The sequence below is a fragment of the Dipteris shenzhenensis genome, chromosome 12 (genome assembly GCF_047967505.1).
Source record: "Dipteris shenzhenensis isolate YYH24624 ecotype China chromosome 12, Dip_SZ_1.0, whole genome shotgun sequence".
NCBI lineage: Eukaryota > Viridiplantae > Streptophyta > Polypodiopsida > Gleicheniales > Dipteridaceae > Dipteris > Dipteris shenzhenensis.
This window is the reverse complement of record NC_141607.1, coordinates 53901668-53925559: the sequence shown is the minus strand read 5'-3', so window position 1 is coordinate 53925559 and position 23892 is coordinate 53901668. Positions and strand designations below refer to the sequence as shown.

General features: G+C 40.7%; 1 protein-coding gene across 1 annotated transcript; it reads left to right on the top strand.

Moving 5' to 3' along the window:
* Nucleotides 1-14094: 14094 nt before the first annotated feature.
* Nucleotides 14095-15342, top strand: LOC147896398 (aspartic proteinase CDR1-like). The gene has a single exon (XM_087382279.1). It carries the CDS (start codon nucleotides 14095-14097, stop codon nucleotides 15340-15342), a length of 1248 nt encoding a protein of 415 aa, XP_087238405.1.
* The last annotated feature ends 8550 nt before the right edge of the window (nucleotides 15343-23892 follow it).

Genomic DNA, 23892 nt, shown 5'->3' with positions numbered 1-23892 from the left:
ATGGGCAGTGTACTAACCACTTCTCCAGCTAACAAGTCGGTGACATAAATGCACAACGGTCACCCTGGCATATCACGAGTGGAGCTCGATATCTCAACATGGACTCACTTCCTACCTTGCTATTTTAATCGAGATTGTCTCTTGTATTTGTCTCCTTATGTATTGTGTTGGTGGGATGGTTGGTGCTCGAGCACTTGACTGCAGACAAAGATTAAGATAATCTGTCGATTAAGAAACTAGCAAGGGAGGAAGCGAGTCAAATTAAGAATATCAAGAGAAACAAGTGATGATGAAAAAATTTTCATGCTTGGCCTCAAAAAAAGCTTAAAGCTTTGAAGGATATGCATCGTATCTTATCTTAAAGCTTTATGCATATGCATAAAGCTTAAATCTTTGAAAGATATCCTTATTTCCAGGGAAGGGAAAGGGAAGCATGTTTTCAAGAAGGGCAAGGATTCTAGGGCATCACAAAGGTGAAGTCTCCATCCACTTCAACACTATGTTTCTTGGAATCCCCGCCCCTGAATAAATCTTTAAAGCATATGCTTCAAGCCTCAGGAAGCATTTAGGTTTGAAAAAAATAGCTTAAAGCTTCAAATCATATGCTTAAAGATTTAAAGCTTTGAAGAATATGCTTAAATCTTTATGCATAAAGCCTAAAGCTTTAAATCATAGGTAAATCATATGCTTATGCATATGCTTAATCTATAAATATGCTTTAAGCCTTAAGCATATGCATATGCATATGCTCCAATACTTTATGTCCTTTTAAATTTAACTTATTAAACATACATTTGTTTTGAAAGAAAGAGAAAGCATATGTTTCAAGCCTATTTCTAAAAACATACATTCATAAAGCCTAACACTCATTGTAAATTCAATTAATTAAACAAACATACATTTTGAAACAAAGGGAGGAAAAGGAGAAAAGAGAAAAGATAAAAAGAGAAAAGGGAAGGGGAGGGAAGGGATAAAAGATAAAAGAGAAAAGGAAAGGGAGGGAAGGGAGAAAAGAGAAAAGGGAAGGGAGGGAAGGGGAGGGAGGGAAGGGAGAAAAGAGAAAAGAGGAGGGGGAAAGGGAAGAAGGAAAGGGAGAGGGAAGAAGAGAGAAAATGAGAAAAGGGAAATTTAATAGAAGAAGGAGACAAAACAAGGGAGAGAAAAAGGGAAAAAACTGAAGAAAATGAAAAGGGTCGGGAAGGGATGGGGAAGGGGAAGGGAAAGGAAAGTGGAAGGAAAAGAAAATGAAAGGAAAGGGAAAGCGAAAGGGAAGGGGAAGGGAAGGGAAAGGGATGGAAAGGGAAAATTAAGGAAAGGGAAAGGAGAAATAGAAAGGAAAGAAAACCAAAGAAAATCAATATACCTGGTGGAAAGGGATGCTTGCAAGGTGTGGTGGTCGTCCTTAGTGGTGGAGAGGTGCTTCAAAGATGTGGAGGTCCAAACAAGCTATAGAGGATTAGTGAATGATAGAAGAGAATAATCAAAGTGATGCCATTTGGGATTTGGTTTTACTTCCCACAACATTGATAAAAGCATCAATATTATTGTCGCTCAAAGCGTCAAAATTAAATTAAAATCATTTTTTGTGATTGAGGGTATTGTCTCAAAATTTAAATGCAAATCCCTATTCTTGGTTTTCACAATGTTGGTAAGATGATAGCATGAAATGGGATGTGAAATTTTAAAACCTATGGGCATTGTTTTAGGGTCTTTTACCATTTGAATTGAACTGGGATGATGTCGATCGAAGATGTCAGTATTCCATGTCCATGTTCGGCATCCATTCACAAAACACGATGAAAGTTGGTAGTCTTATAATTCAAAATGGTACAAAGATTCTTGCTAGGTACTATTGCCTTTGGTGTAAGAAAATATGTTATTTTTAAGGAACTGTATCATTTTTTCACCACATATCAAAATAATGCCCCATTGGTCTTCTAGTCATGCAAATGGGACCCCATGGCCACAATACTTTGTAAAGGACCTAAAATAACCTATATTGATGCGTGTACAAAGTATCATGGCCATCAGATCCCATTTGCATGGTCAAGAATGAACATTTCCTTGTTTTTTCCCATATGGTTTGAAATAATGCCTCGGTGGTGTTCTAGTCATGCAAATGGGACCCGTTGGCCATGACCCTTTTCAAGGAACTTAAACTCACATATATTAATACTAAAAAGTATTATGTCCATTGGATCCCATTTGCATCGACAAGGACAAATATGTCCATGTTTTTGCCCATGCATCCCCTCTTCTGGTTCGAAATAATGCCTCGGTGGTGTTCTAGTCATGAAAATGGGACCCAATGGTCATGATACTTTGCAAAGGACTCAAAATCACCTAGATTGAGGCCTGTACAAAGTATCATGGCCATAAAATCCTATTTTCATGGTCAAGGACGAACATTTCCATGTTTTTGCCCATGCATCCCCTCTTCTAGTTTGAAAGAATGCCTCAGTGGTGTTCTAGTCATGAGAATGGGACTTGATTGTCTTGATACTTTGCAAGGGAGACTCCAAATGAAGTAGATTGAGTCATGTGAAAAGTACAATGGCCATCTGATCCCATTTGCATGGGCAAGAATGAACATTTCCATGTTTTAACCAATGCATCCCCTCTTTTGGTTTGAAACAATGCACCAGTGGTATTATAGTCATGCAAATCTCAAAATCACCTATATTGAGGCATGTACAAAGTATCTTGGCCATAAAATCCCATTTGCATGGTCAAGGACAAACATTTCCATGTTTTTACCCATGCATCCCCTCTTCTGGTTTGAAATAATGCCTTGGTGGAGGTAGTCAATAGAGTGAGCGAGAAAAAGCGAGCAAGCCCAAAAAAGCGAGCAACAATTAGTTGAAGTGATTGGAAAATCAAGCAAAGAAAGAATCTAAGTTTTTTATAAAATAATTGCTTAAAGTATAAAGTATTCAAAAGAGTGGTTATGTGTCACATTTCTTAAAATTGAGTAGTCTAAAGTTAAGGACTATTGTAACATGACCCCATTTGGGTTTGGCAATTGTCCTGGGGGTTCACTCATAAACATGTAACATACCACTTTTGTGCATTGAGGGGTATTTTTTAGTGGGGGGACTTACATGTTGTTTGTGTGCATGAGGGGATTTATAAAATAGCAACTTAATGTAATTTATATATGTAGATATTTAAAAATGTAAACACATACATGGGTTCAACCATTTACATGACAAAATGTAAATTGCAAGAATAGGGGTAATTTTTAATACATTCTTGCTTGCACATGCTTTATGGGTTTATGAAGAGTGATTCCCAGAGTGCAATTAAAAGGTAGAGGATGTTAAATTTTGGTTTTTTTTTTGCCAAAATAGATAGTGTCTTCTCGCTCCCCATTATGGGAAACCTTGCTTTAAACTTGGTGCAAAAAATTGCACAGAATCTCACAAAATTCATATTCTGATGCACACAATTTTTTTAGATGGTGCAAAAAGGCATGATATTGATCTAAATCATGCCTTGTCATTTGATTTGATATGTAACATTATGCCATTTATATTTGACAATAAAAAGATGTAGGGATGTTAAAAACTCATCTTTTGGGCCAAAAAAATCATATGTTGACATCTTGCAAAAATATAGGGATGTGAAAATGCCCACTTTTGGGCCAGAACAAGGACCTGTTTTAGCCCAAAAGAGGGCATTTTCACATCCTTGTATCTTTTGATTTACAAGTCCAAACAGGGTCATGTTACATATCAAATCAAATGGCAAGGCGTACTTTAGATGATTATCATGTCTTTGTGCACCATCTCGTAAAATTTAATGCACCAAAATATGAATTTGTGGTTAATTTGTTGCATTGGTTAGATTAGTGGGAGCTAAGAATAAATCATTAGGGAAGGATATTTTTCCAGTAACAAAGAAACATGGGTTTCATTCCAAGAGTGAACAGAGTTAAAAAAGCTAAGCATTTACATATGCATGGAATTTAGACTAATCTATGCAAGGAGTCCTTGGAAACACCCCACCTGTGTGGAAGGTTGCATTGATGATCTCAATTACTCTAGTGGAAAGAGAGAACTTGATTGCAGTTACTGTAGGGTTTGACTTCAATACAAACAATGAATTGGAAATTGAACATACAAACTATCTCATGGATGATGTGAAATTAGTGTTAGTGGCTCAGAAAGTTATATGCATATTTAACCTTCTAGCATTGAGGAAACATATGGAATTTTGAATAAGTTATTATTTTTTGCTACTAAAATGGGGGATTTATAAATATCTTATTGTTGTTTATTGCTCGCTTTTTTTGGCTCGCTCACTTTTTGTCGCTCGCCTTTTGGTAATCCTCGCCTAGGTGGTGCTCTAGTCATGAAAATGGGACCTGAATGTCACAATACTTTGCAAGAGAGACTCCAAAGTAACTAGATTGAGTCCTGTGCAAAATATCATGGCCATTGGATCCCATTTGCATGGTCAAGAATGAACATTTCCATGTTTTTACCGATGCATCCCTTGGTTCGAAACAATGCACCGGCGGTGTTCTAGTTATGCAAATGGGACCCGATGGCCATGATACTTTGCAAGGGACTCAAAATCACCTAGATGGATGCTTGTGCAAAGTATCATGGCCATCATATCATATTTACGTGGTCAATCTAACAAACATGTCCATGCTCTTGCCCATGCATCCCCTCTTCTGGTTCTAAATAATGCCTTTGTGGTGTTCTAATCATGAAAATGGGACATGATGGTCACGATAATTTGAAAAGGACTTAGAATTACCCATATTGAGTCCCGTTCAAAGTATAATGTCCCTCTAATGTCCATCAAATTCCATTTTCATGTTCAAGAAGGAACTTTTTCATGTTTTTGCCCATGCATCTCCTCTTCTAGTTCAAAATAATGCCTCGGTGGTGTTTTAGTCATGCAAATGGGACCCGATGGTAATGGTACTTTTCAAGGGACTAAAAATCACCTATATTGAGGATCATGCAAAGTATCATGGCCATCCTATCCCATTTGCATGGTCAAGAATGAAAATTTGGATTCTTTTTCGCATGCATCCCGTCTTCTGGTTCAAAACAATGCTGGTGTTCTAGTCATGCAAATGGGACCCGATGGCCATGATACTTTTCAAGGGACTCAAAATCACCTAGATTTAGGCCTAAAAAGTATCATGGCCATCAGATCCCATTTGCATGGCCAAGAACGAACATGTCCATATTTTTGCCCATGCATCCCCTCTTCTGGTTTGAAATAATGCCTTCGTGGTGCTCTAGTCATGCAAATGGGACCCGAAGGTCATGATACTTCAAAAGGGAGTCAAAATAACCCAGGTTGAGGCTTGTGCAAAGTATCATGGCCATTGTATCCCATTTTCATGGTAGAGAATGAACATTTCCATGTTTTGGCCCATGTGTCCCCGCTTCTAGTTTGAAATAATGCCTCGGTGCTATTTGAGTCTTGGAAATGGGACCCGATGGTCAAGAACCTTCTCAAGGGAATCAAAATCACCTATATTGAGGCCCATGCAAAGTATCATGGCCATCGAATCCCATTTGCATGGTCAAGAATGAACAATTCTATGTTTTTTCCCATTCATCCCCTCTTTTGGTTCAAAACAATGCATTGGTGGCGTTCTAGTCCCACAAATGGGACCCTACGGCCATGATACTTTGCAAGGGACTCAAATAACCTAGATTGAGGCTCGTTCAAAGTATCATGGCCATTCGCTCCCATTTGCATGGTCAAGACCTTATTGTCATTGTGATAGAGAGTCAATGCTTGTGGATGTTGCTGATACTAGTATATCAAAGGCTACAAGACAAATGGATGCTTACTTAGAAGAAGCATAAGAAAGTTCAATGGAAATTTACCCATTTAAGGATTAGTCATCCAGATGTATTACATGTCACCACTTAATACAAGGAGGAGTCATCTAGATGTAGTACACGTCACCACACAATACAAGGAGGAGTGGAGACTGGAGCAAGAAATGCCTATCTACAAGTGGATGCCATATATTCCTAGCCTCCTCTTGAGGAAGAAGACAATGTACCATGATGTATTTGCCCCATATGTGCCAAATGAGAGGCCTTGATAATGACAACAACAATGATACCCTTGAAAATAAGGAAATGAAGACAAGGACCAAGATACAAGGGAACTTGGAAACACCCACAAACTCAAACAAGGTGAATGATATTTAATCATTCAGAAGGCCTACCCAAGATCAAAAAAGCAAAAAAGAATCCATTGGAGATGGTGTGGAGGAAGATTGCAAGAGATAAAGGAAGGAGAGAGAGAGAGAGAGAGAGAGAGCGGGGGAAGGGAGGAGGGGGGAGTGAGAAAAGGTGGAGGTGGTGAGTAGGAAGACTTCAGGAGAGAGAGAGAGAGAGAGAGAGAGAGAGAGAGAGAGAGAGAGAGAGAGAGAGAGAGAGAGAGAGAGAGAGAGAGAATAAATTCTTTCTAGAAGTTCAGGTGAGCATTTACTCAAACTCCCCCTAAAATACCGATAAGCCACAAATAAATCTACGAGGAGGGAAACAAATGACACGTGTACTAGCCAAAAAGGTCCACTTGTATCAACCACTTTAAAGTTTGATTCAAGTCCATATGAAGATGATCGCCATGAGCTTCAAAGGCTTACACTCTAGGATTTTGTTAGTACGTTTTTTTGGAGAAAAAAACGTGTTTTTCGAATTAAAAACGCATGTGGACGTTCAAAACACAAAAAATGTATTTTTTACAACCGGTCAACGTGCACCGGTTGATCGGCTATATACTGACTGGTAAATCCCCACACCGATCGGTATTTTCTTGAAAATACTGACCGGTGTTGGGATTTACCGATTGGCGAAAATAAATTGGTCGATGAATCACCACACCGACTGGTATACAACAAACCGGTCGGTGAAACAAAAAACCTATTGGTATATTTGGGAAAATATCGATCGGTGTAGTGTGATACCGATCGGTGTGCATGGATTGAATGCGTGGCATGCATGCATTGGCCATGAAAATCGACTAGTGTGTGGACATGCCGGCTCGTATGTCGAGTTGGATTCTATAAAAGGCCCCCTTTGCGTCATTTTTTTCCACAGTTCACCGAAATTCACCATAATTTTTTACAGTTTTTTGCATCTTTGCTATTTTCTGCTTTCTCCTTCAAGCTTTTGGTGAGCTTTTGACCTCGCTATTGTTCTCAGTTAGGGCCGGTTGATGGCTCACTTCAGCCGATTAGATTCACCTCACCTTACTTGAGAGAAGAGAGAGAGAAATATGTCACATGTTTGTGCTTGCTTGCTTCTGTGTGTGTGATTGCATGATGTGTTTCACTTGGGCCTGGATGATGACTCGCTTCGGCCATTTGGATTCATCTCGCCTCAAGTGATGTTCTAGTAGTATTAGGATTAAGGCCGGGTGATGGCTTGCTTCGACCGGCTAGATTCACCTCGTTCCAATTGAGAGAGGAATAGAGAGAGAGGAATATGTATGATGCTTATTTATGCTTGCTTATATGTGTTTGCATGTGTGATGTTTATCACTTGGGGTCGGATGATGACAGGCTTCAGCTGGTTGGATTATCTTGCCTCGAGTGACGTTCTATTAGGTAGTATCATGATCAAGGCTGAGTGATGGCTTGCTTTAGCCGGTTGGATTGTTGGTCTACTATCATATATTCATATATATTGTATGTAGGCATCAATAGAGCCAGTTATTGTCCGGCACTTTGGCCGGCTAGATTCATCTCGACGATGACCTTCCCAACGAGCTCAAGAAGTGTGATCACACAATGTTGATCTAGATCATCTTGGTTCATTACATTGTGATTGCTGTTATATGTTTTCCTGTTCGTCTTTTATAGCCTATCCTTCTTCGATAGCCTGATAGGATTTGTTGGAGTAATTTATATGAGACGCGCTATTGCTTTTAGGATCCACGTTATAATTATCTATTAGAAATTCATGTTAGCATGTGTGTAGATCTCAATTTTATTTCTTGATTTTTTTGCATTTGTTTTTGTAATGACTGTTGAGTATTAACGTAATGCATTACAATTGGACCTAGATGTCTAAATTACTTAATTGCTATTCTTTGGTTTTTGTATGTACATGTCATGACTCATCGTGGTAGTAGAACCTCACGAGTGCTTACATAATGATTGTTGTGTGAATTAGATCTATACCTCTGCCTTTCTCATGGCAGCCACCCCTTCTAAGAGAGAGAGAGACACTTGGAGAATCGAGTTGCAACAACTTGTCCATAGGGTGTGCGTTCGACATATTATCACATTGAGTGAGGAGCAAATAAGAGACATTTCGCATACCAAGTCTAACCTAGATGAAATGCATCAGCGCATACTTGCTCAATTTGACTGTAGCTGGACAAGGCGCGGAAAGGTGGAGTGGACAGAGGAGAAAGAGGCTGTACTAAGTTTCCTACCTAGAGTGCTAGGTGATATAGTTGCACAATGGGAAATGGTAAAGCAGTCAGAGCCCTTAACAGATGTAGCAAGGTCAAAGTTGGATAGGTGGCTCGTAGAATGGATAGAATCCCGCGGTGCCATTCATAGGAAAAATCGAAAGGAAAAAGGTGCGGTCGGTAGACTATTGAATGTCGCCATGCAATATTATACCCAAGTTGCTAGTGGCTCATCATAAAAAATAGACACGAGAAGTCAAGATGGCAAGGCACAAATAGACTTGTGCATGAAGTTTGCCGACATGTGCTCTACAATAGTACACTTCCCACTAGTTGCATTGACAAATCTTGAGGAATTAGGCAGGGGGTGGAAGGAAAAGTGTACCGAGTTAAGATAGAGGGTGTCCTAGGTTTCAAGCCAACCCTATCTTATGCTTGCAAGAAGTTGAGGCACGATACTGCACATGCACATAGATCATTGAAGATAGAGCTGGCATTGACTGTAATGCATAGGGCCGTGTGTCACAAAATTGGTTACACACACGTTAGAGATCTTTGGTTAATCAGTCCATACTTCAATGGAGGTAGCATTCATGACATGCTCATGAGCCCACCTTCCATGTATCATGATTATCCGAACTAGGCAAGGCGAGGCAACCCCCGCGAGCAGCCTCGCAATGCGTGGCATGATACACGGAGTCAGATCCAAGCACGCCTATTCTGTAAGAATGCTCTTGCCATTTGTGCAGCTATGGCTAGTGCACTGAAAGCAGTGCATGAGAGGGGGTTCAGACACACTGATTTGAATGCCGAGAACTATGTGCTGGATTTCACACTAGATGGGAAATCTGTGCAGGGCATGAGCATTATTGATTGGGGAAGGTGTCTCCATAGAACTGAGAGCAAGCCCAAGAAGGTTTAGGCACATGCTCCAAAGTCAAGATTTCCTTGGTTTGCACCAGAGATTTATGTAAGAAATGATGCTTTTCCTCAATCAAATGGTGCATGGTCAGACATGTTAGATTGCTATGCTATTGGATGGTTACTTGGCGAAATAGCCAACTTTCTTGTGTGGTGTAGGTCCGCACTATCAAGTGATGAACTATACTCAGGGCATGTAATCAAGCTGTTGTGGGATTGTAAACTCAACTTGTGCCATAATGAACCTCGGCAACGGATGACAATGGAATCACTGCTAACTAAACTTCACGCACACTGTGTTGATGAAAATGATGCAATGCATCCAATGGATGATATGAAAACTTATCTATAAAATTTTCATTTGCAAGTCATCATATTTCCATTTCCAACTCATCATATTTCCATTTGCAAGTCTTGTAGATTTTAAATATTCCTAAAATAAAATTTGCACTGTTTTGAAGTGGATTTATGTTTTTCATTGGTTGTTTAGAATTTATGTTTTGAAATTTTGAGAAAACAATCTTCTACAATAGGATGAGAAGCAAATGTGTTTGAATGTATGTATGTATCATGTTCTAAACTCGTATATTTACTATTATGTTTACGGTTTAGCATTTCACCAAAACAATGGCATCGTCATCAAGAACACCCTCGTGACCATCCACACAGGCTGAGTACCAAGCCCAAGACGAACGCACACGTGGTAGTCAATCGATGCAGTTCATGAATGGACATGGCTGACACTACCACGCATCTGTCACTAGAAGAGCAAACAAAGGCAATTGTCCAAGCCAGTATTTTCCACAACTTTAATGGCATGAAGTACTCGGCTATAAATCTCCTAGTCTCGGATGATGATTTAGAGGCTATATGGGATTGTAGCAAAAATGCTCCTAAACATGGGAGATGGTCCCTTACATAGTGTTATAATGAAGCCATGAAAGAGACTGCACAGTGCATCTGGGAGATGATTTTTGCTAGGAAATTTTGCTCTGAAATTCCCAAATACTTTGCAAAGATGCTATATGCAAAGTTTGTGCTTGGGCGTGAAGTGGACTTTGCCTCAGTCACTCGAGTACGCGAGGATCCACGTACACCAAGCGTCAGACCCATGGTAGTCGAGCCTCCACAAAGCGTCGGCAGTCCAGTCTCAGGTGAATATAATATTTAAATATGTCGATCATTTACTTTCGAGTTTTTTTGAAGAATTCCAACCCAACATCAATTGATAAGTTTGTATGTGACTTTATTGAATGTGTAGCCTCTGTCACAAGTGAAGATCTCTATATGAATATCAAAGAGGGAGCTAGACAGGGAGCACGTGTCGAGCGAGGTGTCACATTTATGGTTGCCATTGTACGAGATGCAATAGTAGAGCATCGACGAGTGTTGCAAGAACTTGAGCAGGTGAGAAGCGACAATGAAAGATTCATGCACTATTATCCCAAACCGGCCAGCGGCTTGATATCGACAATGCATATGCAGAGATGTTCATAATAGCAAGCAATTATTCTCAACAAGCGTGTGATGCACACGCCGCCTTGCAACATATCAAAGATGGGGGGCATAGTCTCAACAATCAGTCATGATTTTGTTGGCCTCACTGTGCGCAAAAAACCCCGTCCACGATACCTAGAACATTACAATACATCGTGGATGGACCATGTTGCCCAATCTACCAAGATTGTTTTGATAGGGCCACAGGATAATATGCCCTCCCTTGTGATCATTGCTTTCACCTTGTCTGTCTTGTGAATACCTTAAAGGTGAGAAGTGCATGTGTGGCATGCAATGCTCCTGTGGCATGTGAGTTGTATGACATGCTCGGCATCGGCACAACATACTCTCCCGATCTGAGGCTACGTTCAATTTAAATGCTAAGGAGAGGAAGAATTTTGTATACAAACATATTTGTAATATAAAATTAAATTTTGGGCATGTGTTAACTATTTGCAATAAATGCTTTGAAGGTTTTTTTCAAAGGTGTATTGAATTAATATTCCTGTTACGATGGTGTATTTTCAATTCTGAAGAAATTTGTTTACGATGATAATTGAAATGTATCTTATTCTCATAAATGTAATACTTTGTTTTAGTAGTCGATCATCTCCATGGCGATCATCCTTGCTATACTCATGCTTATCGCTAGCTAGCAAGACGCTCATAAAAAAAGATTGTTTGCAGCTGTTTCGTGGTGCTATATCACCACGGGCTGCATATTCTACTGAGCACTTAGGCACCCACGTACCAGTCGTCGCTGGTGCATGAGTCGGCTACTAGATAACATTTTCTAGTTAATTTATTTTGATCCTCATAGAGTCATGTATGAATATAGCCAATCTTGATAGAATCTTTTATGCATGTAGCCATTTGTTGGCTCTTTTTTTTGCTGAGGCAATTTTGTATCGATATTGCCATATACTCGATACTGTATGAATATTTCCATGTTACAGCGTGTTTTTTTGATGGGCTCATTTCGTATGGATAGTGCTAGCCCATTTTTTGTAACAATAATATTTTTGAATGGCGGACACGCAATCTCTAAGTCAAATTATTATTGTGAAAAGGCTGAAGTGCTCCATGTTGAATTGTTAAAAATGAAATGCTTGTTTAAAATTGTTGAATTAATTAACGTGGATGCATTGATTGTTGAAAATTATTGAAGTAATTAAAGTGGATCCATTGTTATTGTCATACTTTGAAGTGGAATTGTAAATAATGCAACGTCTACTCCACTTAAACAGGGTCCACTCGAGGAACTTTAATAAGAGATCACAGTTTGCAAATTATAATTTTGTAACATCCTTCAGTCAACTTACAAAACTAGAAATAAGAGCAATTGCTGAAGTAATTATTATGAGCATAATTTGAAGTGAAATAAAAGTTCAATGTTAGTTTCACCATATTCACCCTTTGCATAATCAATTTTTTCATGTGTCAATTCAAAATTAAAGAGGTGATTTACAATGCCTCAAAACAGTAATGTTGGATAACAAATCCCAAAATGGTACAACAAGAGTTTGCAGGGCCCTAATCTCAGCCGGTTACGGATAAAAATCACTATTGGGGCGTTTAAAATGCCCCAGAGCAACTTTAAAAACGTTTTAAAACTGATGTTTTAATACTGCCACAAATCACTGCTCACACTACGTTTCAACTTATCATCATCAGCACTGGATCTCCTAGAGACAGTGCTTTAGGATTGAGTTGAGTGGGAGTTTTGTGACTTTTCTTAGTTTTTTTGGAATTTTTATTAGGAATTTCTAAAATTCTTAACCTCTACTTTTAGATAGTTGTTGGCTTTTCAGCTTTTAGCTTGTGTGTGGATGTTGGCTTTTCAGCTTTTAGCTTGTGTGTGCTTTTTACCCCCCTCCAACATGGCTGTAAATCAATTCACGGGCTACATTCTCCCTCCATGCTTGAGCTCTCCCTAGAACGATTGCCTTGGCTTCCTCCAGCTACAAGTCTTCAAGTCACTTCAAGCTTTCCGATTGCTCATCTAGGTCTTGCATGTTCGTTTGTAAGCAAGGCGCTAAAGCCGATTCGCCTGTTATCCTGCTGAAGCCGTTGCTTGAAAAAAAAAAAGCTATCCAAAAAGCCGTTTGCCAGAAAAGCAGGTTCGCCTGTTTAAAATATGTTTTCCTGTTGAAAGGGCTTTATGCTAGCCAAACGGGCTTTATGCCTACCGGTGAAGAGATTGTCATCTACTGGATCTGTTTATAAAAATAAAGCATAAAAACCCCCCAAAAGTTGACATCAAAACTTTGCAGGTATCATTCGTAAAAACTTCAAGGAAAAATAACGTCGATTTACCTTTCAATTTTTAAATTATAATTTTCTTTTTTAAAAGGCAGTGGCATAGTCAGTGTGAGAGCATGCAAATAACTATAGAACCTTGGCAAAGCCTAATGCGTCTTGCGAGTTTGGGCTTTCAGAATTTAAAAAATCTAAGGGTGTATATTGTGCCATGTGGAAGCACAGGATTTTAAAATTTGAAAAAACATCCTAGTGCTGGCCAAGTAAAGACCAACGCGCAAGTTGGAGCGAAGTGCTTGCGTGCTTACATGCACCCTTGTTAACTTGGCACTCCCTTTATAGAGGAGTGCTATGGGAGAGACTTGGATAGTGGTAACTCGGATTTTTTCCATGTTTTAAAAAAATACTCTTTCTCTCTCTCTCTCTCTCTAATTTAGAGTGAGCTTTTTTTTTTTTTCAAAGAAGTGAGCCCTTACTTTTGGAATTGGGTCCTAATGGCCATTATGATTTGTGGCGCATTATTGATATCCATCTCATATTGAAAATTTCTACTTCTATGGGCTTCCTCGCATGTCACCAGCAAAGATCGGGGTGTATTGGAACGTATGCTCTACATAAATAATGTTGAAGCATGATCGGAGAACCTACCCTCCTTGATATTCACAGCTTGTGAGTTTCCGCGTTCGTGCAGGTAGTTCAGTTGAAAAAGATGATTCGGAAAGCTCGTAGTATATTTGATCACGCTGGAAGCGTGGCGTGTAGACACAATAGTTTCCTACTGAGTCCTTATATCAATTGGAAGCCTACGACGACCAGAGAGATGCATGATACAGAAGATCAGCACTGAACATCGTCTCTACTTCGCGAAGAATTCCATCTGGTCGTGTCTTTGCATATTGGCCGCATCAACAGGCTGTTCTGCAGGCTTTGCTTTACATATGCTGTTGGAATTACTATCGCAATTGGCTCTTCACCACCCCTCCTCGCATTGCATGTCTAGCGGAAACGATGGCAACATTCCTCATGCTAATTCTTGCCCTGGTACTCCTCCTCTCTTGTCACCATCCTCATGTTACAGCCAATATCCACAATTTCGAAGCATCCCTTCTCTACAGGCGTGACCCAAAAGGAAACATTTTCTCGTCCGGTCATTACTTCATGAGATTGTCTATAGGCATCCCAGAGCAGTCCGTTTTAGGGCTCCTAGATACTGCAAGCGACCTCACAGAATTAGCTTGTCACCCAGATCCGTTGTGCCCTGCCTACGGCGTCGATTTTTGCACCGGCCGATCAATAACGTTCAAGCGACTGTCGTGCAGTAGCGAAGCTTGTGCTCATGGTGAGAGACCTTTCGGGACCGATTGCCGAACAGGGAGCCAGTCAGGGATCTGTGGGTACAATTTGTCTGGCTTCGGCGCAGGCGAGTTTTCCGCAGGAGAACTTTCCTCCGAAACTCTCACTATAAATGCCTTCGACGAGCAAGGGCCAAGCCTGATCTCGAGGGCGAATTTCCTGCTGGGTTGCACCACACGCAGAAGCGGAAAATGCCAGACGGGGGTTGTCGGACTGGGACGAGGTCCCTTCTCATTTTCTTCACAACTAGCTGGGTTGTTTCAAAACCGCTTTGCATACTATCTTCGACAAATCGCACCTTACTCTTACGGCGAGGTCCAAGCCGCCGGGAGCATATACTTTGGCCCGTGGGCGTATGATTTTCGTTCTTCCAAAGCCTTGTACACACCTCTCCTTGTGGGCGCTGCCAAACTGTCTGAGACAACAGACACGCTCTATTCTCTGAGCTTCACTGGATTATCTGTAGCTAACAAGCGCATTGATCTTCGTCGTCAAACATCGGCAGTAATCAACACGGGCATCCCCCCAATGCTATTGCCCTTTCTGACGTTTCTGGACGTGGCGGAAGCAGTGTCTGCTGCTGTCCCTTTTCCTTATTTCGCGAACGCGGATGTTGGTGGTCCACCTAACTCATGCGAAGCTCTATGCTACACCGTAAACAGCACAGATAGGGATATGAGCCGCTTCCCAGACTTCATCTTCCACTTCGAGAACACGGACTTACACATCCCACTGACGAACACTTATCTGCAATGGAACAGCTCGACGATATGTCTGGCGATGCTGGGCTGCAGGCCGCTGGAGGCATCCATAGTGCTGGGAAACCATGTGCAACAGAGCTTCAGGGTAATTTTCGATTTGGAGCAGCAGCAAGTGGGGTTCGTCCCGCCACCATTTGGTTGAATAGCTCCGTCTACATTAAGAATTCACCTTGCACTTACACAAATTCAACTGCATGGTATGTGCAATCAAAATAAGAAACACAAAAGTTATGCTATACAGTCCATTTAGATTTTTGCTTAGTAATCAAAATTGCTCTACATGTATATGATACTTTTGTACTCATTCACTACTCAAGGGCTAGTCCAATTCATGAGTCCAATTCGTGACATTTAAAACACTCAAACGGTATGAGCATGTTAGACAAGGTATGAGCATGTTAGACAACTTCTTGTATTTAAAAAAGTATTTATTAGAAGAAAAGTATTCATTGTATGAAACATTTCCTTTTAGTAGAGTCTAAGGAGGCTACCCTGTATGTAAAAAGTACTCTTTTGGTAAAAAAACAATGGAGTTCTAATTAAATTGTATAGTAGTATGGCATAAAACTCAAAATCCTTCCCCGCACATGGAGGATTCAGTGATCTCCGATCATATGTTCCCCTACACTACAAGGATTTTTTATCTCTCTCTCCCTCTAGTAGCACACTCTCTCTATAGTCTTTGTCGTTGTCTTGAAGTCTCTCTCTCTCTCTCTCTCTCTCTCTCTCTCTCATATTGTCTTGCAGGCTTCTAGTCACTTTCTCGTTATCTTGCATAGGTCCAACCTCCCTTGCTCCATGCCTCTCTCCCAATCTAAGCTCTCTCTCTCTCTCTCTCACACACACACACACACTTATATGTCAATGTAACACTATTTCTTGTTATTTAGTGTTATCAAAAAGCTGTGCCAAAAGATTTGACATTTATTCACCAAGCATTCTTGTACTAATATTAATACTTGGTTCATTCATTAACTAGAGGTTAGCCTCTGAGTCTCTTGTTTAAGTGTAGGATAGATTATTGAAGAGTTGCCATTAAAAGATTATGTGCAGGATGAATGATTCAACTTCAAATGCAATGAAATCGGAATTTGTTCTTAATGATGACATCCCTTCATCTCGGACATCTAAAATAGCTTTGCCAACTAAAGACAAACTGTGCTCATCCCTACCAAAATACTCCGAATGGAGCATGTGACAGTTGATATTGATAATTGTGATACGTGACCAACAACCTTGACTTAATCAATGCAAAGGCACATATTTTGACATCATCCATTACTCATTGGGGAGGAGCACTTTGGGATGCCTTCTTGTTTCGCTTTAGTGGTAGAGATGCTTGATTTGATGATGCCTTTCGTAGTACTTAGCGTCAATCCCTCCTGTTTTTGTGGTTGAGCAGGAGACTGTAAATGCTATACATGCACTGATTGATAGATTTTATGTTGACGTTTAGGCTCTAGACAGAGGTGGATTAATATGCATTGCCATTGAGGTTTTCACTTTAGATCACTTTCCTATGTTATTGATGATTTTTTAACCTCATTTAAGAGGACACTCTCCTAGTATCTGGTTTCTGTTGAGATATCGAGCTCCACTCATGATATGCCAGGGTGACCGTTGTGCATTTATGTCACCGACTTGTTAGCTGCAGATGCGGTTAGTACACCGCCCATGAATAATAGTTGGATGATAGCTATCTTTATGTAGTTAGTGGCTCAGTTAGTATGCCACCTAGGTTACTTGAGTTTGGTTTGAGACCCACATATAGGGTTCATCTATTCCTTTTTATATGAGAGAGTTTTTTTGGCTTTCACAACTAAGAAGAGGAAAACTGTTTTCAGCCTCCACCTTTGTGTGTATTCCCCCATTGTGTATGTGAGAAAGCTACAAGTGAGACTCCTTACCTCTCTCCCACTCTCTTCACATGGTATCAGAGCTCGGTTCGTGGTAAGGAGCTCAAGGAAGCAAACCAAGTTCGCAGTGTCTTGGTAAGAGGATCAGTGTTGCTTTCCTTTTTCGAGTTTGGTAGCAAATCTCTGCAGGTAGCATGGTCGAAAAGTGCAAGAGTGCACTGTCTCAGATTGAGACGCCCTTTGCGGTGCGGCGAGAGGGTAGTATATGCCACGGGCAAGGGCAAAGCACTTGATGACATTATTTTTTTGATTTAAGGCTATTTCGGGGCTCGTTTTAGTGGCAGAACTTTTTTCGCAAGGCACTCAGAAAAGTGGCCTGTTTTGGATGTGCGACCATTGTTCTATAGGTCAATGAAAAGTTATCACTGAAATTGCATCGTATGGCTATGCGCAGAGATATTGAGAGTGACAGTATCATTCTTATTGCCTGTTGATGCAAAATCGTCACTAGGAAGTGACTTGTGGTCAAATACCACTTTCGTCAGTTTTGCAGATTTGCCTTATAAGGCAGAAGTTATGGTTTTTGCAGTGACGGAATATTTTGTAGTGTTCTGTAATGGCGTCTGACTCTCTTTCACAAATTGTCACTGAAAAGCTTGATCAGAACAACTTCCAAGCATGGAAGTTTAGAATGACAAATTTCCTTATGGGAAAAGGCTATTGGGAGTTCAGTACAGGAAATGAAGAAGAACCAGTTCTTCCTAATGTTCCCAATCAATAGGAAATGCATGCATTTAAAGGCTGGCATGAGAGAGCAAGAAAAGTTATGTACTAGTTGTCTATCAGTATTTTAGATTCTATGATTGTGCATATTCAAGATGCAAACACGCCAAAGGAGGCATGGGATACTTTGGCAAAAATGTACAGCACAAATACACAAGCCAGGAAAATGCAGCTCAAGCAGGAGTTGCACAATGTGCAGAGAGAAAATATGAGCATCAATGACTGCCACATGACGGTGAAGAAGATTGCAGATGCACTTGCTTCCATTGGGTCGCCAGTGGAAGATGATGATTTAGTTTCTGTGACCTTGAATGGTCTAGGAAAGGATTATGCACAATTTCGGATATCCATTGCCATCCGTGAAAATTTTCCTGATTTTGAGGAGTTGATTGCTCTTCTAATTTTTGAAGAGCAGAGAAATGGTGGTGCATCTTCTTTAGGAGGAACTTCAAAGGAAATTATCTTCTACTCAAATGCTGGAAGAGGTGGAGGCAGAGGTAGAGCAGGCCGATCTGGAGGCCGTGGCAAAAATTAGAATATGCAGCAAATTCGAGAAAACCAGTCCTATGGAGGAGGACATGGTAACCTTAGAGGCAGGGGGAGCCAAAGAGGTCGTGGTGGATGGCAGAGAGGCCAAAATGCAAACAACAATGTTGAATGCTACTATTGTGGTAAAATGGGTCATATGGCTAAAGACTGCTTCAAAAAGCAGAATGACATTATGAATGGAAAATTGCAACAAGGCAATTATGCATCCTCTAGTAGACAGGGTGATGATAGAAATGAGCATTTGTTTATGATGCAACACATGACCAATTCTGTGACAAGTGCAGAAGAAAGCAATGATGTGTGGTATGTTGACTCATGTGCGTCAAACCACATGACAGGTCATACAGAATGGATGCAAGATGCAAGGAAAATGAAAAAACGAGGATTTGTGGAGATTGATGATGATACTGCACATCCTATTGTGCAGATTGGTAAAATTCCTTTGTCTTTGCAGGATGGGAAAAAGAAATACCTGTCTGATGTATTTCATGTTTCGAACATCACCAAGAACTTGGTTTCGGTTGGTCAAATGGTTGAGCAAGGCTTGCAGGTCAGATTTAATCCTCATGGATGCTTTGTTGAGGATATGAAAAATAAAGGTCGCTTGATAGCAAAAGGGAAGAAGACAGGCAGGATGTTTACGTTGGATGTGAACATGCCTGAATTGAGTGCAGCAATGTTTGCACATGGGACCGGTGTAGTTGTAGATATTGATATCTGGCATAAACACATTGGTCATGTTAATGTACAACGACTTAAATTAATGCAAGCCCATAATATTGTTGCACGATTGCCCAAGTTCAAGGTTGCAGAAGTGCATAAGATATGTGAAGCCTGTCAATTTGGAAAACAGGCAAGGAAACCATTTCCTAGACATGTTCAAGAGAGTAAGAGGCCATTGGAATTAATCCTGATGTGTGGACTACTAAAGCTGCATCTATTGGAGGCTGTCATTATTTTGTCACTTTTATTGATGACTACAACAGAAAAGTTTGGGTGTATTTTATGAAAAAGAAAAGTGAAGTGCTTGGACATTTCAAAGCCTTTAAAGCTATGGTTAAAAAAGAAACAGGCTTGCAAATAAAATGCCTAAGGTCAGATGGAGGGGGAGAGTACCTCTCAAATGAGTTTGCAAGGTTCCTGCAGGAGCATGGCATAAAGTAGCAATATTCATGCAGTCATACCCCACAGCAAAATGGACTTGCAGAAAGGAAAAACAGGCATATTGGAGAGGTATCTCGTGCCATGCTCAACGAAAAAGACCTACCAAATTTTTATTGGGCTGAAGTAGTTGCTACAACAGTCTACATAATGAACAGGAATCCAACTACAGCAATACATGGCATGACACCAAAGGAGAGGTATATTGGTAGGAAACCAGATATTTCTCATTTGAAAGTTTTTGGTTTCATTGCCTATGTTCATGTGCCAGATGAGTTGAGTTCCAAGTTGGATCCAAAAGCTGAGAAGTGCATCTTTATTGGTTATTCTCTGCAGCAGAAAGAGTATAGATGCTATAACCCTTCTACTTGTAAGTTTACAGTAATCAGAGATGTTGTTTTTGATGAGATGAGCAGCTAGTATAAACCAGTAAATGTGGTTGATGATGTAGATGCACAAAATGGTAATGCTACACAGAATTCATAGCAGCAATCACAAAATATTAGTGGACCTGTAGTGTCCTATAGCAGTGGTTCACATACTTCACCATGGATAGGCAGATTGAGATGAGGAGAATCTCCTCAAAGTAATGCAGATAGTGGTATGCAGGTATCACGAAAAGGAAAAGAGAAAGTAGATCAGCCCATGGTTGATGTGAATGCAGGTCACTCTTATGTGGATGGTGAATCCAGTGGCTCAAAACATAGCATTGATGATGAGTTGGGTATTCCTTCTGTTGTTACACCTGGAGTAAGGAAGACCAAGGATGTTTTGAGAGCACTTGGTAGTGAGCCTATTTTGCGTAGGTCTACCAGAGTCAAGTATCCTGTGGATAGGCTGAAATATGATGGATTTATAGCCATTCACTATGCCTATATGGTTAAAGTGACACAAGAACCAGAACCCACTTCTTTTGAGCAAGCCATGGGAAAAGAAAAATGGGAGAAAGCCATGGATTAAGAAATGGATGCCTTGGAAGCAAATGCTACATGGGAATTGGTGCCTTTGCCTAAAGACAAGAATGCAATTGGCTGTAAGTGGGTTTATAAGATGAAGCACAATGCAGATGGTTCTATGAGCAGATACAAGGCAAGATTAGTTATCAAGGGGTATGCATAGACATATGGCATTGATTATGAAGAAACATTCAGTCCGATTGCAAGGAAGGCAATTGTAAGAGCAGTCATTGCTATGGTTGCATCGAAGGGATGGTCTTTGAGCATACTGAGGTATGTGAAGTCCACATTGCAGTATGGACTATTTTATGAGACTAGGGTTCAGATACAGTTGCATGGATACACTGATGCTGATTGGGCTGGTAGTATTTCTGATAGACGATCTACCAGTGGATATGTGTTTTCTTTTGGGAGTGTTGCAGTCACTTGGAGCAGCAACAAATAGCCTACAGTTGCCTTGTCGAGCACAGAGGCTGAATACAGGGGTGCAGCAATGGCTGCATGTGAGGCAGCTTGGTTGCATAAGCTGCTTCATGATATGCATCGGTCTATAGATGGGCCAGTTGTCATTTATTGTGACAACATGAGCAGTATACACTTAGCAACAAATAACCCAGTCTATCATCCTAGAACAAAGCACATTGAGGTACATTACCACTATGTGTGGGAGAAGGTTCTAGTAGGTTTTATTGATCTAGTTTATGTCAGCACAGAGGATCAGGTAGCTGACATATTCACGAAGGCGTTGGGCGCAGAGAAGCTGCACAAGTTCAGAGACCTGCTTAGTGTGCAGGAATTGGGATTGAGCTCGAGGGGGAGTGTGAGATATCGAGCTCCACTCCTAATATGCTAGGGTGACCATTGTGCATTTATGTCACCGACTTGTTAGCTGCAGATGCGGTTGGTACACTGCCCATGAATAATAGCTAGATGACAGCTATCTTTATGTACTCTAGTTAGTGGCTTAGTTAGTATGCCACCTAGGTTAGTTGAGTTTGGTTTGAGTTCCACATATAGGGTTCATCTATTCCTTTTTTTATGAGAGAGTTTTTTTGGCTTTCACAACTAAGAAGAGGAAAACTATTTTCAGCCTCCACCTTTGTGTGTATTCCCCCATTGTTATGTGAGAAAGCTACAAGTGAGACTCCTTACCTCTCTCCCACTCTCTTCACAGTTTCTATATGCCTTTTATGCAGAGGACCTCACGGAGGTAATTTTGCAGATTTGGTTGTCACATATGAAGGGTGGAGTGCTATCTCCTTCACTTATGGCGATAGCCCTAACTTGGTATTAGTGACTTTTATCATTCGGTTGCCAGTACCAAGAGATGATAGATTCTTAGACATGGGATTGGTATTCACAAGCAGTTGGTAGCTTTGAGAGAGGGAAGAGCAAAAACGGCCTATAGATGCTCGTATTCAGGAGTGCTCTGTAGCCTCGGGGGGATCAGTCCTAAGTATGTAAGTCTAGAATGTGCAATCAATAGAAGGTATTTAAAAATATATTTAATTCATATCACTACAAGATATAGGCCATTTTTCAATGGAAATACCGACCTTTTTACACTAAAATTTTTTTTAAAAAAGGGACTCAAAGGTCGATATTTACATCGCTATTAATGTCAAAAAACATGCATTGCTATATAAGCGTCGATATATAACGATGCTGGTATATACTAACACTGGTAAAGCATCGGCATATACCAACCCTTAACCAAACTATTAAAAATTTTTGGTGGGGCAAAACAGGGCTTGCTGTGGGCCCATTTTGCCCCACTAATGTTTATTTTTTTGCATTACAAAAGAATGTTTACAAGCAAACATGCGAGATAAAACTCTCAAAGCTTGTTTGTTACAAATTTTCCCTTGTGAAAAGGGTGATACAAAATTGCTTAAACAATCTGACACACAAAAACATATACATGCTGAAGTATATACAACCTTTTTTGTTACAAAATTCCCCTCTCAAAAAGGGTGATACAAAATCGCTCAAACGAGCCAACAGACAAAAGCATATACATGCTAAAGTATATACAAACTACTACTAATACTCTACTACTGCTGCTCATCTGACTTGTTGGAGTCGTCATCGTCACCTTGGCCCTTGTGACCTCTACCTGATTCCCCAGGCCCTCGTTGAAGTTGTCTAAGCCAAATCCCTCGAGACCTGCCTCCTCGTCATCACCGCTCACCTCCACTGATGGGATGTTCGAGCTTGCACCCTGAAACCATATAAATTTGAAATTAGATTGGAACTTAAAGAATAAAATAATTTAAAAAGTGAGATTACAAGTTGGAGTAGACTTATACCAAGTGAGCAGCCATTGTAGCCCAATCGACTACCACTCCCTATGCCTCCATCTCAATAAACCACGGCTTCGCTCCTATGTGGAATGTGTGTCTTGGCTTCTTCAACTCCCAATTGGAGGGGTTAGGGTATCGTCTTTTCAATTCCTCGATGACTGCCTTCTTCTTTTCGTCATCTTGGTGCCGCCAATCTTTTGTTATGTTGCTCTTGAAATGGTGGCTCATCAATCGCCTCATGGTGGCTAGCATTTCTTTGCCCTTTTTGTTTTCTGTGATCTCTCCACCCCTATTGAGGTCATAGTGCAGGTCCTAGGTTGGGGGAGTGGGAGTGGCAGTAGCAGAGCTAGAGCAAGGGGTGGTACTGTGAGCTCTTACAGAGCGAGGAGTGGTAGAGGGAATGGGAGTGGGAGAGGGCAAGGGGCCTGACTGGTACTGGGTCTCATGACCAAGTGGAGACCTATAGGGATGTGAGTGTGCTGACTTGTCTACATCCCTTGAGTCACCAACACAACAGCCTCGACCCTTCCTACTCTTCCTTCCCTTATGATGGGTATGCCCAAGTGATGACCCCTCAGTCAAAGGGGCTAGAGGGGATGGTTGTCTAGTAGGTCCAGTTGTTGATGGCCTTGATCTACCGCCGAGGGTTGTAGGAATAGCTGAGCTCCTCTGGGACAGCAGAGAGAAGAATCTCACTGCATCTACATCGCTCATCTTTGCAACAAACTCGTCGGGACTCTTGCAAAAGTCATGGGCTGCTAGCAAAGGAGTTCCCCGAGGGGTAGTCGTAGTGCTAGGCCTGAGAGGAGTCGGCCTAAGGTTAGTCATAGGGGTAGGCCCCTGAGGAGTCAACTGAGGGGAATCAAAGTCCTTTAGAAAGTACAGATCATGATGTCTCCTCATACGAGGGGTTTCGTACTCAGAGGGCGTGCGATGTGATGCCATGTCTAATTTGGGGGGATTGGAGAAACGCAAACACAAACAAGAAAACAAAAACAAACACAAGAGTGGGTAAGAAGCGAAAAGACAATTTACTTAGAAGACAATTTATTAATTCAAACTCAAATTCAATTTAATAAAACTA

Coding starts and splice junctions, on each gene's coding strand:
- LOC147896398 (XM_087382279.1), top strand. CDS start 14,095: ATGGCAACATTCCTCATGCTAATTCTTGCCCTGGTACTCCTCCTCTCT.